Genomic DNA, 15,653 nt, shown 5'->3' with positions numbered 1-15,653 from the left:
AAATAACAAGTACTTAATCACCAAATTTTTCATTGAATATGACAAAAATCTGTGTTCGTTATGTGAACAAATTATGCAGTAGCAACAGTATATAATCTGAATTGTCACTAATATAAAACTTAATGCTATTTTTAACTATTTAATATGATTATATTTTAACGGGTATAGATTTGCGACCGAAATTCATCTTTTTACAATGAGTCACACCGTCTGTGGTGTAGGTGCAGTCTATTTTTAGATTATTGTTTTCAAAACGCGCATTTTAGTGTTATTTCTCCAGGAATTTTGTCAGTGCACGACGTTTGTGAATCTCGACATTAAAAAATATGCACGTAATGCGGAGTGGAGAGTGATTGAAGTTGCTGATACAATCGTCTTTGTCTGGCAAAACACACTAACTGGAGAATACTAGTTTTGAGTAATTTGACTTTGAAGTTGTTAAAATGTTTGAAATAATGGTCTATTATGTGAGTTTATTAAGTAACCGTAAAAAGGATGACTTTAAAATAAAGACTGTTTATTTATTAAGAAGGTTTCCAGACGGTAAAGTTTGAAATAAGGAGCTTTTGGGTACTAACTCAATATGTCATTTTTTCGAATTAGTGTTTTCTGCCAAAACAGTGACAAAATTATGTAACTATTAAATTAAAAATAAAACATAAAATGTATATCTCATCTAGTATAAATATACCTATCATTATTTACTATATCTAAATTATCATATTACATTATCATTATCTTTATCTACAATTACTTATATACAACTACTTATATACAATTACATTATCTAAATATATTATACACTTTTACCTTTTGCGGCCCGTGAAAAAATAAAAAATGGATAAATTGGCCCTTCTTTCAAAAGGCTTGTGCACCACTGGGCTAGGTACTCCATTATGTAAAAAAATATGCTAAAATCTGAAACATTTTTTTGTCATGCTCAATTTATTCCTCATTGAAGAGATTTTAAATTCGATACACAGGTGCTAACGCGATGACATTGAAGTTATGGACCCAGAAAACCACACCCGGTCTTAATCGGGCGTATCACAGAACTCTACGTCTGGATGCGAAGCATCATTTTTATTTTTATAGCTGGGAATGTCTCAGGAGCAGTTACCCAAGACTAAGGTCGCCATGCACTCGAATATGCTTTGATTGAATTTACATGACTTTAGGTTAAGGTACCCAAGGGAGAGATGCGACGTAGAGGCAATATTAAAAATTGTGGTAAGTGCCGACATCATAAGTGAAGAGATCTTCACGTAGGCAGTATGACGCTGCAAATTTTCAATATGCAATAAAATTAGCCTTTGTAGTGACCAGGTCGGACCGTCTGATGGGTCCAACAGCTGGTTGAGCCGACTTGAGCAGCTCATCCCTTTCCGTACACATTTTAGGACCACTTTACACGCTAACGCGATGGCAATACACTATTGACAATAATTTAAGAGTAGACGGATCCTGCAAAAAAAAAAAAATTATAGGTGCTATCACCAAATGAAGACACCAGAGTGCCCCCGACGCCCGACAGTATGGAATTTCCAGCTAAATATTCAGTGAAAATTTGTGATGTGCTTCAATGTGCTTTCAATAACCTGTTGTTTATAAAAGAGCGCATTGGTTTCTATCTGGTGACATGGTGTCTCCCTTCATCATATGGGTTTATATTATTTTGTCCCTTAATTTGTTCAATATTGAAGAGTATGATTTTTTTTTAATACAGTCGGGCAGTGGCGAAGGGTGAAGGTAGACTGTTAAGAGCGTACATAAGTGAAACGGCAAATAATTTTCAACACTATGTGGAACGAAATTTTGCGGCGCGTTGCCATTCGGAGAGAGATAGTCGACCTGTTCGCACGTCAATTTCTTTTGTGATGGAGTTGGATGAAAATATTCTTAAATCGTGTAAAGATGACTAAAAAACGTTCCGCATGTACTTGAAAAAGAAAACGTGTCAATGAATATACTATTATTATTACGAATATAATAATAAACATAGCATAAAAAGGACGAATGTTAAACTTTTATGACAAATTATATTTCATTCGACTTGCGTCATTTGCACCCGCGACCCGCAATCCGCGCATCGCGTAGTCACGATATTTTTATAACATGCCTCAGCTAAGGCATAGCCTTAAGGCCGTGCATTAGTTGAGGCACGGTCTAAAATGATCGTTGCTAGGCGATGCGCGGATTGCGGGTCGCGGGTGCAAATGACGCCTGTCAAACGAAATATTATTTGTCATATAAATCCAACATACGTCCATTTTATGTTCTGTTTATTCCGGTGTCCATCTGACACCACCGCAGAGATCCGAGGACGTTCCTTACAGGAAGACTGTAAGTGACATTGTGTACAAGACCGCATTTGCGGCATGGCAGGCGAGGTGGACCGCCTCCCCCAAGGGGCGGCACACTTACCGTTTTTTTCCAGACGTATTCTGCAGGCACCAAACTAGAAGACTCCAACCTTCGCACTGTATTAGCCAGTTCCTCACCGGCCATGGCAACTTCGCCGCCAGACTCCACGAGTTTGGCTTGATAGTAGATGGGCCGGGTTGTACCTGCGGGCATGACCACCAAGATGTTGAACACATCCTCTGGGATTGCCCGCTTATGGAATTCGAACGAGCGGAGCTGTTTGCCAGGGTCCGTCCTCACACGGGCCCAATTGGTCATGGAGATCTGGTAGCAACCGAGGCCAACTTTGCGGCATTTGAGAAATTTGCAGCGTCGTATGGGGAGCGGGATAGTCCCGACTCTTCTGTAGACTCATCCATTTCAATTCGTGACACTCAGTATGCGGGTACACAAAGCGCTTAACGTCAGCGGACAGCAGAGCCAGTCCAAAAACAAACATTTTCTTTCTTAACTTTCTTCTTTCAGCACTACGGTGCATGGTTGCAGCATCAGTCCCGTGCGGCTCCGTCTCGGGACGGAATGAGCACTTAAAATCACTTCTTTCAGACACGTTTAAAGCGTCATAGAAAGCGGCCGTGCATATCCACGGTTGTGCATATATGACGGGTGGTGGTGGGCACTTTAACGTATTGTTCTATTAGTAACGGCTCTGCTTGGGACAAAATGAGGGCTTAAATTCTTTGATCTGGCACACGTAATAGTTATGTTAGCCGGCCGCGTATGACGTGGCTGCATATACATAACGGGAGCGGAGGTGGGAATTTACATGCCATGTTCTATTAGTAACAATAATAACATATTCATTGACATGTTTTCTTTTTAAAGTAAATGGGTAACGTTTTTAGTCATCTTTACACGATTTTAGAATTAATTGGCCCGTCGCCATCACGCAGCAAAGTGACGTGTCTCTGGCTCGACGTTCTCTCAATGAATGCGAAGCGCAGTGTTGCCAAGTCAAAATTTGAAATTTCAGTAGAATGTGTAAAAAAATTTCAGTAGATTCGACAAATTATCAGTAGATTTCTGCTTTAAGCAAAATATTTCGCCGCGGGCCGCAGGTTCCGTATTTTTCATGGTCGGCTCGTTTTTTTAGGAGAAAAAATTTCACCGCGGGCCGCAGATTCAAAAATTTTCGAAGATGGCTACTTTTTTCCCCGGCTGGTGGGAATTTTGTGAAATGAAGAAATATCAGTAGATTTCAGAAAATATCAGTAGATTCAGTATATTGCCAAAAATATCAAAAAATATCAGTAGATCTACTGAAATTTCAGTAGACATGGCAACACTGGCGAAGCGAGTACAAAATTTCGTCGCGCCTACAGCTGAAAATTATTTGGCGTTTCACTGATGCGTCACCTTAAGATCCGGCATAAATAGTGGACACTAAGCTTTGTCAGTCAAACCCTACCTAATCCAAGCCATAATAAATAATAGTCAAAAATATTCGTTTATCTATAAAGTATCTAAAATTATACTATTCAACCATACATATTTTTTTGATATTTTATAGATAGAACAATATTTTTTATTGATACTTGATGGTTTGGTCTAGGTGGGGTTAATGAATTAAAAAAAATACAACCAACACTGTCAGCAATATGTGTGTATTATTAACTCAACGAAAACAAATAAGAATGACTGAAAAAGTGTGCACTTTTTTGCCGGATCGACCATAGCATACCTAAATTATTATGGGTTGGATTAGGCAGGGTTTGAGTGAATTTTAAAAACTAACCAGCACGATCTGCAAATTGTATTATTAGTTCAATGAAAACAAATAAGTGTCACTGACAACGCTTAATGTGCACTATTTATGTCGAATCTTAATAGCTTACCTCCACCCCTCGCCACTGCAGTCAGGCATTCCTTACTCCGTGATAGAGAGTTCGGATATATAAATCAGATAGTGAGAATACATAATTTGTCGTAATCAGTGCCTATTACTCAATATTTTTTGTATTTTTTATTACGTCATAAACCTAGACGACGCCGCCAAATATCATGTTTTCATTCCATAATAACCCGTGTTTTTTAAATGTTTGTTAACCACCTTGATAATGATATACCGCTACTCCGCTTTCTTTAGGAGTGCCAGGGATGACAGGTATCAGTGCATATACTCAAACATTTTAACGAAGGGCGTCGTGCTTCGTTCATCTTTTACCTAGCTGTCATGTTAATAGGGTCATTAAAAAGTATCGGTACTGTTCGGTTATACGGAATACAGCGGAAAACGCATTTTGAAAATAGCCGATAAACTGGATTATTTATTAGTTTGGGTTAGTTTAGGTTAGGTTAGGTTTGGTTAGGTTAACCTAACAAATAATCCAGTTTATCGGCTATTTTCAAAATGCGTTTTCTGCTGTATTCCGTATAACCGAACAATACCAAAGTATCGATTCTTTGAAGTAGATACCGATACTTTGGTATTGATACTTTTTATTTCAATACCGGTACCAATATTTTGCTTGTTTTTCGGAAATAAATTTATCGCAGACAAGCATCGTTTGACACCAACACTTGCAATTTATTATAGATCCACCAGTATAAGTTGTTCGCTGAGTGAGGGCACCACAATATCGTCGCTATAAGATTGGTTTGCCGAATATCCGTTTTTGTCGAAACCTTTTAATGCAGAATGTTTTTTTGTATCTAACTGAACCAGAACCATCCTTTTATTTAAATTACTTAGTAATGGTAATGAATACATCATTCATATGCTGTAAAAACGACAATTTAAATATCTCCATGTATTTAAATATAGGATTATGAAATTTGTTTTTCGTCTCCTGAACGGTCTATTCGGGACACCAATCCTACAGCGACGATATGCTAACATTAAATTTGACATTTATCATCATTCAATATTTTTTATACTGTTGAGCTTAGTTCTAAATTTGAACACCGGACAATTAATGATGGTATAATATCTATTATATCGATATTTTTTGATCAATACTTCGAGAGTTTTTATTTCGATACGATACTTCGACCCTGGATGTAATCAGCTTATATTTGATATTAAATTATTTTTTTCATAATCTATCGGTTCGAAAATTCATGCTAATCTCTTTTTACCCCCCACGTCAATGATATTCAAACTTTTTCGTTTGGCGAATTAATATATTATTTATTATTTTAGAAACAGAATAATTAATTTTGAAATATGAGAACCCTATATTATTGAAGCCCCTTAAGGCTATACTTCAGCTGGGGCACGGTCTAAAATAATCGTGATTGCGCGACGCGAAGATTGTGAAAACGAGCGTGCAGAACAAAACATAATTTGTCATATAATTCAACATGCGTCCATTTAGTGTTATTTATTGTTCTATTTGTAATAATAATAATATATTCATTGACATGTTTTCTTTTTCAAGTAAATGGGTAACGTTATCTTTACACAATTTAAGAATTAATTCCCCCGACGCCATCACAAAACAAATTGACATATTCACAGCTCGACTTTCGCTCTCCGATTGGCGGCCAGTCAGAAATTTCGTCGCACCTATAGTTGAAAATTATTTGCCGTTTCACTGAAGTATGGTCTTAAAATCCTAAGGTTTTAGAGGTTCATTTGTTAATGTAAATAATTTATATGCTTTCTGATCATCGTTTACTCGGCTGGAGCCTGTTATTCAAAAAAAATAGACATTCTAACGAAATTTTCTACAAAAGTTTTTTTCACTAATGTGGTTGAAATCTTTGGAAAATAGTATTGGTGTCGAAAATGTTCGAGTTTTGAAATTTAATTCATATACATATTTAGAGTTACGTATGTACATATGGCAAGAATTCCTGAGACGGCATCTGTTTCTTATCATTTATTTATTTGAGAAAAAAAAAACATTGTGGACATAACAAATCTAAATTCAAGACGTACACAACATGAGATTGATATTATAACAAATCGTCTGTTCAATTCTAAACTATCCTAAACGCCAATTTTTTACTTCAATCGATTCTCTATGAGATTTCTAACATTTATGTATAAACCTAAATGCATTGTATTAAGAAACAATTATTTTCGTGCCACTTCTTAAATATCCAAGTAACATTATTTGCCAATGTATTGAATTTTTCAAATTGGAAAAAAATCCCCTAAACTTATTGTAATTTGAAACATAAAAAACGTTTTTTTAATATTTCGATACTACAGAACTAAATCGAATTAAGGGCCGTATGTATGAGATTACCAAATTCTTTATAAGCTATTTAACCGATGTTCCACCATATAGCGTATAGCACTGTTTGTGACGTAAGCAATCTGACGTCACACGTCATTCAAAATGGCTGCTTCATCTGTCACTTTCAAATGTCATTTTAACAATGCATTCATTACAACAAACGTTTGCTTGAGGTCCTCATTCATTTTGTAGACTCTGTAAAACATTAGCGAACTTTAAAAACAGTTTCTAGTCGTGCTGTTTACAAAATACGTATAATTTTTATCCATAGTCTATAATCTAGAATATCTAGATAGTAGGTAACTGATACAATGCCTCATATTTCGCTTACAAAATGCAGTATTTATCATGGAGAGATAAGATGGATTTACGTAAGATTACGATAAAATACCTCCGCAAAACGACCGCAGCATAATAATAGATACCTACTGCTGTATCTGGCATTAAAATATGCAATTGGAAGCATTCTGCATTCTTCAAAATATTACGGTAGGCACCTAACTACCTAGTTTCTTATTGTAAGATAACTGTAATAAACAAGGCACAACTCTCAAATACACTGGTAACATCAATAGTGTCATACGGTGATTGGTATAATTGATAATATTATACAGAGATCATTACATATTATTATCTAAATCCATTTGCATTTCTGTCATTTATTCTTATTCTGTTTTGACATCTCTTAATGGAAGTGATTGAAGTGAAGTTAGTCATAATATGTATGTAAAGCCACCAAATGGAAATTTTTACTGGCAATACTCTATCCTTTCGTACAGTAGAATAATAAAATAATTTTGATAAAATAACTGATAAATTATATAAAGTTCAAAATAATTATTCATGTATAATTATTAAATTTGTATGGTACCGTTCGCACACTTTCAGACACATTTACAATTTCAAAATTTTAAATTAATGGTCGGGGAATGGAAATTATTTGGACGCCATGACACATTATGACGTCACATCGTGACGTCGCTAAGCAATGAATTACATTTGCACTCATGCATACAAATGAGCAGTATATAGCCTATAAAGTATATCTCATGCATACGACCCTAAGTGTATGTTCGTAATTTCGCTTTCCTGCACATTTTATGGTTTGGCGTTTAGGATAGTTTAGAATTGAATAGAAGAGAATATATAAAATAATAATAATAATAGTAAAATAAAAACATACTCAAGTACATGATGCGGAGTAGGCCTTGTACAGATGGCGCGATTTGATTCGCGCGTAAAAACTCACGCGCATTCCAGGTACATGTGACCTCACTGAGCTGTACACATGCACTCACGGCGTGACACGCGTCATCTGGACAAGCTCGCAGACTGTAAAGCGTATCTAATAATAATTTATTTATGGTTTTTATTTGAATCTGTTTACAATATTCAAGCAGTCTAGCAGAGACGTCAGAGTGTCTCCGACCGAATATAAATGATCAAGTCGATGGCCCAGTATTGAACGTTAACAAGTCAAAAATTCGATATTTCACTATATCGGTACTTATCAAAATATTAGTAAAAATGTTCTCTCCAATTTTTTAAAAATCTCTTGCCAGTTGAGTACGGAAATAATTCAAAAAAAATAATTTAGATAGGTACTTTGAGAGCCTAAAAACTCATATGAAATTTTACAAACTTTACAAACAAAATAAGTTTTGTACAGATCCATTTCGAATTGTTTCAATTTAAAACTGGCGATTGACCATACATTTCAATTTCGAACAGATACATCCTGACATGTTTCATTTTAAAACTGTGTGTTGTAAAATATTCAATTATTAAAACGCGATTATCTCAAAACTACGTTTTTTGAGTTGTTACTGTTCAACACTGGGCCATCGAAGTATTGACATTTGTATTAGCCGACCCACCGTGCTGTATGGATATTATCCGTGGCTCTATCCGACTGACTTTCTCTTAGGTATGCTTACATACTGTAGCTTTAAATTTAGAAGGGATCTTTATTTAGCTACATATTTCTTCAGACTTATACGCGGCGTAAATGTGAACTCTGCCATTCTTAGTGATGTTGGCTTGTGTGTCTCTAATAATTACCTTATGCATCGAGGGCATCCGTTCTTTGTTCTCCCAAGGTGCAGCACTAACCAGCCATTAGTGATGCCAATTGGGAGGGCAATAACCATTTTTAATGAAATCGCTTCGGATATTGATATATTCCACTTGCGTGAGCGTGAATTTAGGTGGATGTTGTTTTATAAGTTTTTAAGATAGGGTCTATCAATAGTTCACCCTGTGTGCTTCCATCTACTTTTATTTTTGTTGCTTTATTTTATTTCTTTTCTTATTTTATTACTTATTGTATTATTAAGTCACATCTCTCTGTATTTTTATTTTAAAAATTGTTAACACTTATTTTATGTCATGTCGTGAACGTTTTGAATTTGTAATTTGTTATGTTCATTATATGTAAAATAAATAAATTTGATTTGAAATTTGATTATTTATGTACCTAGTTTCAACATTAAATTATTTAAAACCAAAAAAGACATCGCATAAAATTCGTATTGAATCTAATTCGAACATTACTGTTTGCAAACTAGCGCCGCATGTTCGCATGACATTTGGATATACAATACTTTTATAGCATCTATAATATTATAATGTAGACGATTGTTTCGTAATATCTACCGCAACTTCCGTAAAATCTGGATGTACACTATCTGTGCATTCCATTGATATTATCTACGTATACATAATCAAAAACTGCTTAACGCCAACTCGCTAGCCGGCATTCTAGCAAAGTTTACTCAGCACATACAAAGTTTGGCAGCTCTTAAAGGATATTGTGCAAAATTGGAAATCGGAAAATTCGAGCACGTGCGCTGCGAGCGTCGCCGGACTTTCACGAACGTAGCCGAGCGCCGCTCACGAGCTGAGCTACGCGTATTCTTGTAAACCGGCGGCTATTTTCAATTGCCGTAACCCTAGAATGACCAAAATTGCAGTTTTTTAGGTGTGGGGTATATTGCAACTCTAAAAATATGTTAGTTAATTTTATAGCCAGTTTACACGTGCATGGAATTACTGGCGGCAGTATACTACCGTCCTCGTAACCTTGCAATTTGGAATAGATTATTTAGAATTATTTGATGAAATCAGCCAATCAGGCGCCTGGCATTTACTAATACACTAATACGTAGTGCGTATTACACACAAATCTTGTCACTGTGTACAATTGCAAAGTTACGCGGAGGATACTCTACGTATTATTGCGACCACAGAACAAATAATAAATAGAATTCCGATAAGCTATATTATATACCAATACAGTAAATTATGACGCAGGGTTTTGAATGTGTGAGTGTTCCATGAAAATTAACTACGCATTATAGACGAGCAATAATGTGTATAATACACCAATATTAAATGAGCTTCAATGCATAAACTGAGAGAAGTTGTCAGTATTCGCCGTATGACGTATTCTTCCTTACTCGCGAGTGGTTGCCTGCTTCTCCTTATCCGTTAGGTATTTCAGTTTCCTTATCGCGACCATAACGATTAAATGCAAAATATGTAAACACTTATTCGTACAAGTTGCAAGACCGCATGCACGGCTTAAAAAAGTTTAGCAGCATCTGAATTTTCACGCGACAGTTGCAACTTGCATGACGTATACGCATACGCAGTAGAACGATAGTGGCTAACTTGCCAGAAAAAATACAAACTACACCGCGCAGAGCATGTTGACGTTTACCAATTTTTAGAACAAGTCAAATATGTCTATGTAGTTAATAGTTATACAATGATAGTAGAGGAATGCTAAACAACTACAGAGCCGCCCTAAAACCCACTGAATCGATGAATTCACCCAGTTCAACAAAAGTTTGTAGGTACCAAAATAAAAGTGAAAGTATCTAAGTAGTGAGTTATTCATCCAGTATTAGATCGATATGGACAAATAAAATTATTGTAACTATTGGATGTTTATGTTGTACGGATATAAGTCAGTGGCGAAATATGGAAATAGGCTCTGGTGTTCCGATATAAATAGTGCAGAATAAACTTTCCAGGCATACTTATACAATTAAAATAAATTGAACTAAGGATACTAATATTATGCAGATTCCGTAATTTCTCAAAATAGACACGATACAATTAATGATACTTGGCACTGAACATTTTTTTTTTAGTTCTTGATAAAATTTATTAAAATAATATACGTCTTATTGTGGCTGTGATTTTCAGTTGACTGTAAATTATGACGTAAAATTTTTGGATGCTGAGGGGGGAGTTATGTGTGGGATGCTAGACACTGACCTTTTATGTTATTGAGGCTGGCCCTATGGTCTGGTTGTCACTCCTGGTCGCACTATTACGCTCGCGCAGAATTTTATTGCTTATTGGGTCACACATGTCAAAATGGTTTAGGTTATAAGCACACGGTGAATTAATGACTAACCGTTAATTGTCGGCCTGGCAAGGATCATGACGTCAAGTGGGTAGAACTTTTTTGTTGTATTAGGGCCAACCTAATTGGCCTAACTATATTGCATAGAGAATTATATGGAAAATTATTAATAATGGATACACAAGAATAACAATAAGAGAATAAAACAAAATAACAGAAATAAAAGGTGTAAAATTAAATGATACATGTATAAACTACTGTACGAAAACATTTTCTTGGCTACGTGTTAAAACTGTGAACTAACATGCTCCGCCCATTTTTAACCGCAATTCCATTATAAGTTCCTCCCATTTAGTAAACAACAGCGCCTGGAAGCGTGGACAAGAGATGTTTTCGTACAGTAAACTTTAAACTTTATAAAATTTTTGATATCCTAGTTTTCCCGCAGTATATAAAATATTTCCTCCAGTCCTCTGGATAACTCAACAGAATCCAAAACAACAACTGCATTTTCTCAATATGTAATATATAATTGATATAACTATTAATTAGTAAGTATTTATTTTTGAACAACATTAAAATGCTATTTCACACCCCAGCCGCCAACTGTGGTGTTCCCTACAAACCGGCGTCGCAACGTCGTTCAGGATTCCTTCGCGCCGGCAGCGCTGGCGTCGAATTTCCCTCGCGCCGTCGAAGCTCAGATCTCCAGCAACAGTCAGTCGCTGTTCAGCTCCGTTGTCGTACAGAACCGCGTCAAAAAATCCGTGAAAATGGCGAGCGACGATCGCGCGTCCCGTAACAATAACAGTAGTGGCCATCATCCGAGCGCTAAGGCTCGCAGCATGTCGATTTGTGGTGCAGGGTCCACCAGTATGGAAGCCATCGCTGGCGCGGGTGGCCAGGGGTCCCGGAGGCGCAGGCCTGCCGCCAGGTCGCAGTCCGCGAGGGCCCCCGCTGGAAGGCCGGCTAGGCGTAGGCCTCCGCCTCCCGCGCTGGCACCGGCAAGGTAAATGATCTCATTCATTTGTCTTGCTCGACTTAAGTAGTCAGTAATGTCAGAGTTTATAGTTTGCGAAAAGTTTGTTTTTGACTGCTCTGGAAAGTTTTGTAAAAGCAGCGCCTAACTGGGCGCCAATGTTTATTATGTACTTACTATATGGAAAAACCCGGCTTTGCTCAAATTTGCGTTGAATAGATTATTAAATAGATAATGATATGATATCTTAATATATTTATGTATAAAAAGTTAAACAAATGAAATCCAAAAAATAGTTTATCACGTAAAATTCAAAATTAGAACGCTGTGAAACAATAATTGTTATGAGTTATATAAAATTTAAAAATAAATAAGGTTCAACATATACTTATACACGCATGAAACAATTTAAAAAAAAACAACATTATTATATAACTGTTTTATATAAAAAAAAGTAAAAGCATTTTAATACATCATTTCTTTAATTCAACGAATAATTCACAAGATTTGTGAATGTAACATTCCATGTATTGAACATACATAACTTGAAAACACCTGAGATATATTATATCCACTAGAAAAATACGATGCTCGACGGGATTTGAATACCTATATCTACTGGTAACGCGCCAATATGATTGTTACTTACCAATATTGGTGAGTATATTCCATAGTTATTGTCAAAGTCACCGTATATAATTCTTATGAGTACGTTTCAGTTGTACTTCTTAAAACACTAAAAATCACTTTTCTGACCAAAGATCATACGAGCCTCTACAGAGTGGAGGTTTGTATTAACAGATTTTTGTTTTTACGAAAAATTGATGTTACTTGCTCAATCTATTAGGTCCATACTCTTGACTCCAAACACAAATTGAAAAACAATAAATGTAAATTTTCTAGACCTGGGACCCACGAAATTATAACCCGACGCGTAATCCACTCAGCCATCGTGGCCAATAAAAATATCAATAAACACATATATTATCATCATCATTATATAGCATTACAATCCTTGGTGGGTCTTGCCCTCCTTCAAAAACTTCCTCCATCCTGGACGATTCAATTCAATTCAATTTATTTATTTTTACATATTGTGGACATTACAAATTATAAGTTTAAGACGTTCACAACATGACATAAAAAAAGAGATAGATAGTATGTTATTAAACAGTAGAAATATGTACCTACATACAAAAATATTAATTATATAGGTACATGGAAATACACCGGATGAGTTAAGCAGACCCTATTTTAAAAATTTATAAAATAACGTCCACCTATACTCATCCTCACGTAGGTGGAATATATCAACACCACCCGAAGCAATTTCGTTGAACATAGTTATCGCCCTCCCAATTGGCATTACCAGTGGCAGGTTGGTTCTGCACCTTGGGAGAATAAACAACTGATGTTCTCTATTTCTAAGATAGTTATCAGGGACACACAGGTCCAGCAGTAACACTGATCTCCAATTGTTTTGACCACTCATTTTTAAATCTCCCGTGGCACAGTCTAGCCATCTCAATTTCGGCTGTCCAGGTCTTCTCTTGCTATCGGGGGTTGCGTACATACCCCGCTTCACCGGTATATCCTCCGGCATTCTATGCACGTGGCCGATCCAGCGCAGTCTCTGCGTTTTCATATGCTACTGTTCGCTCCCATAAAGTGTGTATAGTAAACATAAATATATGTCAATATATTTTTTCTTTGAATAGGTACCTTAAAATATACCAAAAAAAACAGTAGAATTTCCAATTGCATATTAATTCACTTTGAAGTCGATTTACTCACTCTATTGTTCACCGACACATTTGTATTCCTTCAATCTCCGTTATTGAACTAAAATACTACAATTATTTACAGATGGTGGTGGTTGGTTTATAAAATTCAATTAAACCCTGCGCAAACCAAGCCATAATTGATAATAGTTAAAAATACTCGTCTATCTATAAAATATCTAAAATTATGCAATTAAATCATACATAACTTTGGATATTTTAATGATAGATTATTATTTTTTTATCGATTATAGTTTGGTTTAGGCAGGGCTTAATGAATTAAAAAAAATAAACAGTGTGTAATAAATATCTATTCTTAATCCAACAAAAATAAATTAGTATGAATGAAAAAGTGTGCACAATGTTGTCGTATCGGTTAAGGGTTATAGGGTTTAATTGATTTTTTTAAATTAACCAATACTATCTGTAAATTGTAGTCTTTAAGTTCAATAAAAACAAATACGTATGGCTGGCAAAGTTTAATGTGCACTATTTATGGCGGATCTTAACAGTCTACCTCCACCCTTCGCTACTGCTGTTATCTGAAACGGAACGTGTATATGTTAATTCTTTGAAGGTCCGCGCCTTTGTACCGTAAAAGAGAATCCACAGTACACAGAACCGAAAAACGTAGTGTCTTAGAATAATTTTGCTTTTGAATCCCACGTTTAAGTTATGACAACATAGCACTTTAATTATTATTAGTCATGTAAAAGACGCCCTGGACTACGTTAAGTGACTTTTTATTGAAGTTATACTTCTTTTGGCGCGTTTGGAAAATCAAATCAGAGTGTATTTTTGGCGTGTGACATGTAACACATAATTTATTTTTTCACGCGAAAAGAAACGCACTCGATTGGATTCGAACCACCGATAGTTCGGTTATCAGCCGAACGCACTACCTTTACGCCACGGTATGGTACTGCAATCGTGACGATTATACAGTATAATAATATTATACCGTAGAATTGTTCCGTTGCCTAGGCAGCGAATTTATTATTGTCGGCCATTTGCAATTCCTTACGTAAACAAACGATTAAACGTCAGAATGACAGTTAATACTTTAAAAATAAAACAACGAGAAACCATTATATAATTTAGTAATATAAGTTAAAGTGTATAGAAATAAATCAACGGCGTTCCAATAAGCGGTCCTTTTTCTTGAGTGGGTAATTTAACAAGATAATTAAGAGCCAGTCAAAGAATCTAGTTTATCACAAGTTTTGTTTTTGTTTTGTTACGCCAAAGAAGTATAACTTCTAACGCGCATACACAAGTATACACACCGATTTTTTTAGTTTCTATGTCAATGTCTAAGCATTTAAAATGATTAGTAGATACCTACTGTTATTGTCATAGTAGATACTGTTATTGCCATAGTTGAGAGGTTTATTATTCTGAAAATGCGTTTAATACCGTAAATGGCTTAGATTGTTTGTGATAAATGGATAATGCATGTAATTACTTACACGTCCTTTGACATCGATCAAAACCCCTCATTTACAAACAATTTAAAAACCGATTAACTAGCGTGTATTCAAATTTGTATGAAAGAGGTATTATAATGACATATCATTTGAAGCTACACTTATCATAATCAGCCAGGGTTGGTCGTATAGATAAAGATATACTAATAGAGCGGATGTGCGACTAGGGATTGCAATACCGATACCGGTATTTCGGTATTTTATAATTATGAAAAAAACAGAAATACCTACCATTAATATATATATATATATAAATCTCTTTAAAATATTAATATTTTATAACCAAAATATCTAAATAGGTACATATTACATTCAATGTGTGCGCGCGCACACCTACCAAAATGTGTCCGCACACATCGTCGGTGTTTTGTAAAAAGGGCGAATCAACCATTTTGGCGAAATCGAGTTTTTAATGAAAAT

At 35.5% G+C, this 15,653-nt stretch overlaps 1 protein-coding gene across 1 annotated transcript in view; it reads left to right on the top strand.

Moving 5' to 3' along the window:
* The first annotated feature begins 11,734 nt into the window (after positions 1-11,734).
* Positions 11,735-15,653, top strand: part of Rgk3 (Rad, Gem/Kir family member 3) — a 339,001-nt gene continuing 335,082 nt past the window's right edge. Inside the window, exon 1 of the mRNA XM_085959861.1 lies at positions 11,735-11,995. Within this exon, the coding sequence (XP_085815987.1) occupies positions 11,760-11,995 (236 nt within the window). The 5' untranslated portion in view covers positions 11,735-11,759. The remainder of the gene's footprint in view (positions 11,996-15,653) is intronic.

Source organism: Rhyacophila brunnea, unplaced genomic scaffold (genome assembly GCF_057557595.1).
Source record: "Rhyacophila brunnea isolate RB1 unplaced genomic scaffold, BYU_Rbru_1.0 scaffold_9, whole genome shotgun sequence".
NCBI lineage: Eukaryota > Metazoa > Arthropoda > Insecta > Trichoptera > Rhyacophilidae > Rhyacophila > Rhyacophila brunnea.
The sequence above is the reverse complement of the archived record's forward strand: the minus strand, read 5'-3'. Positions and strand labels throughout refer to the sequence as shown.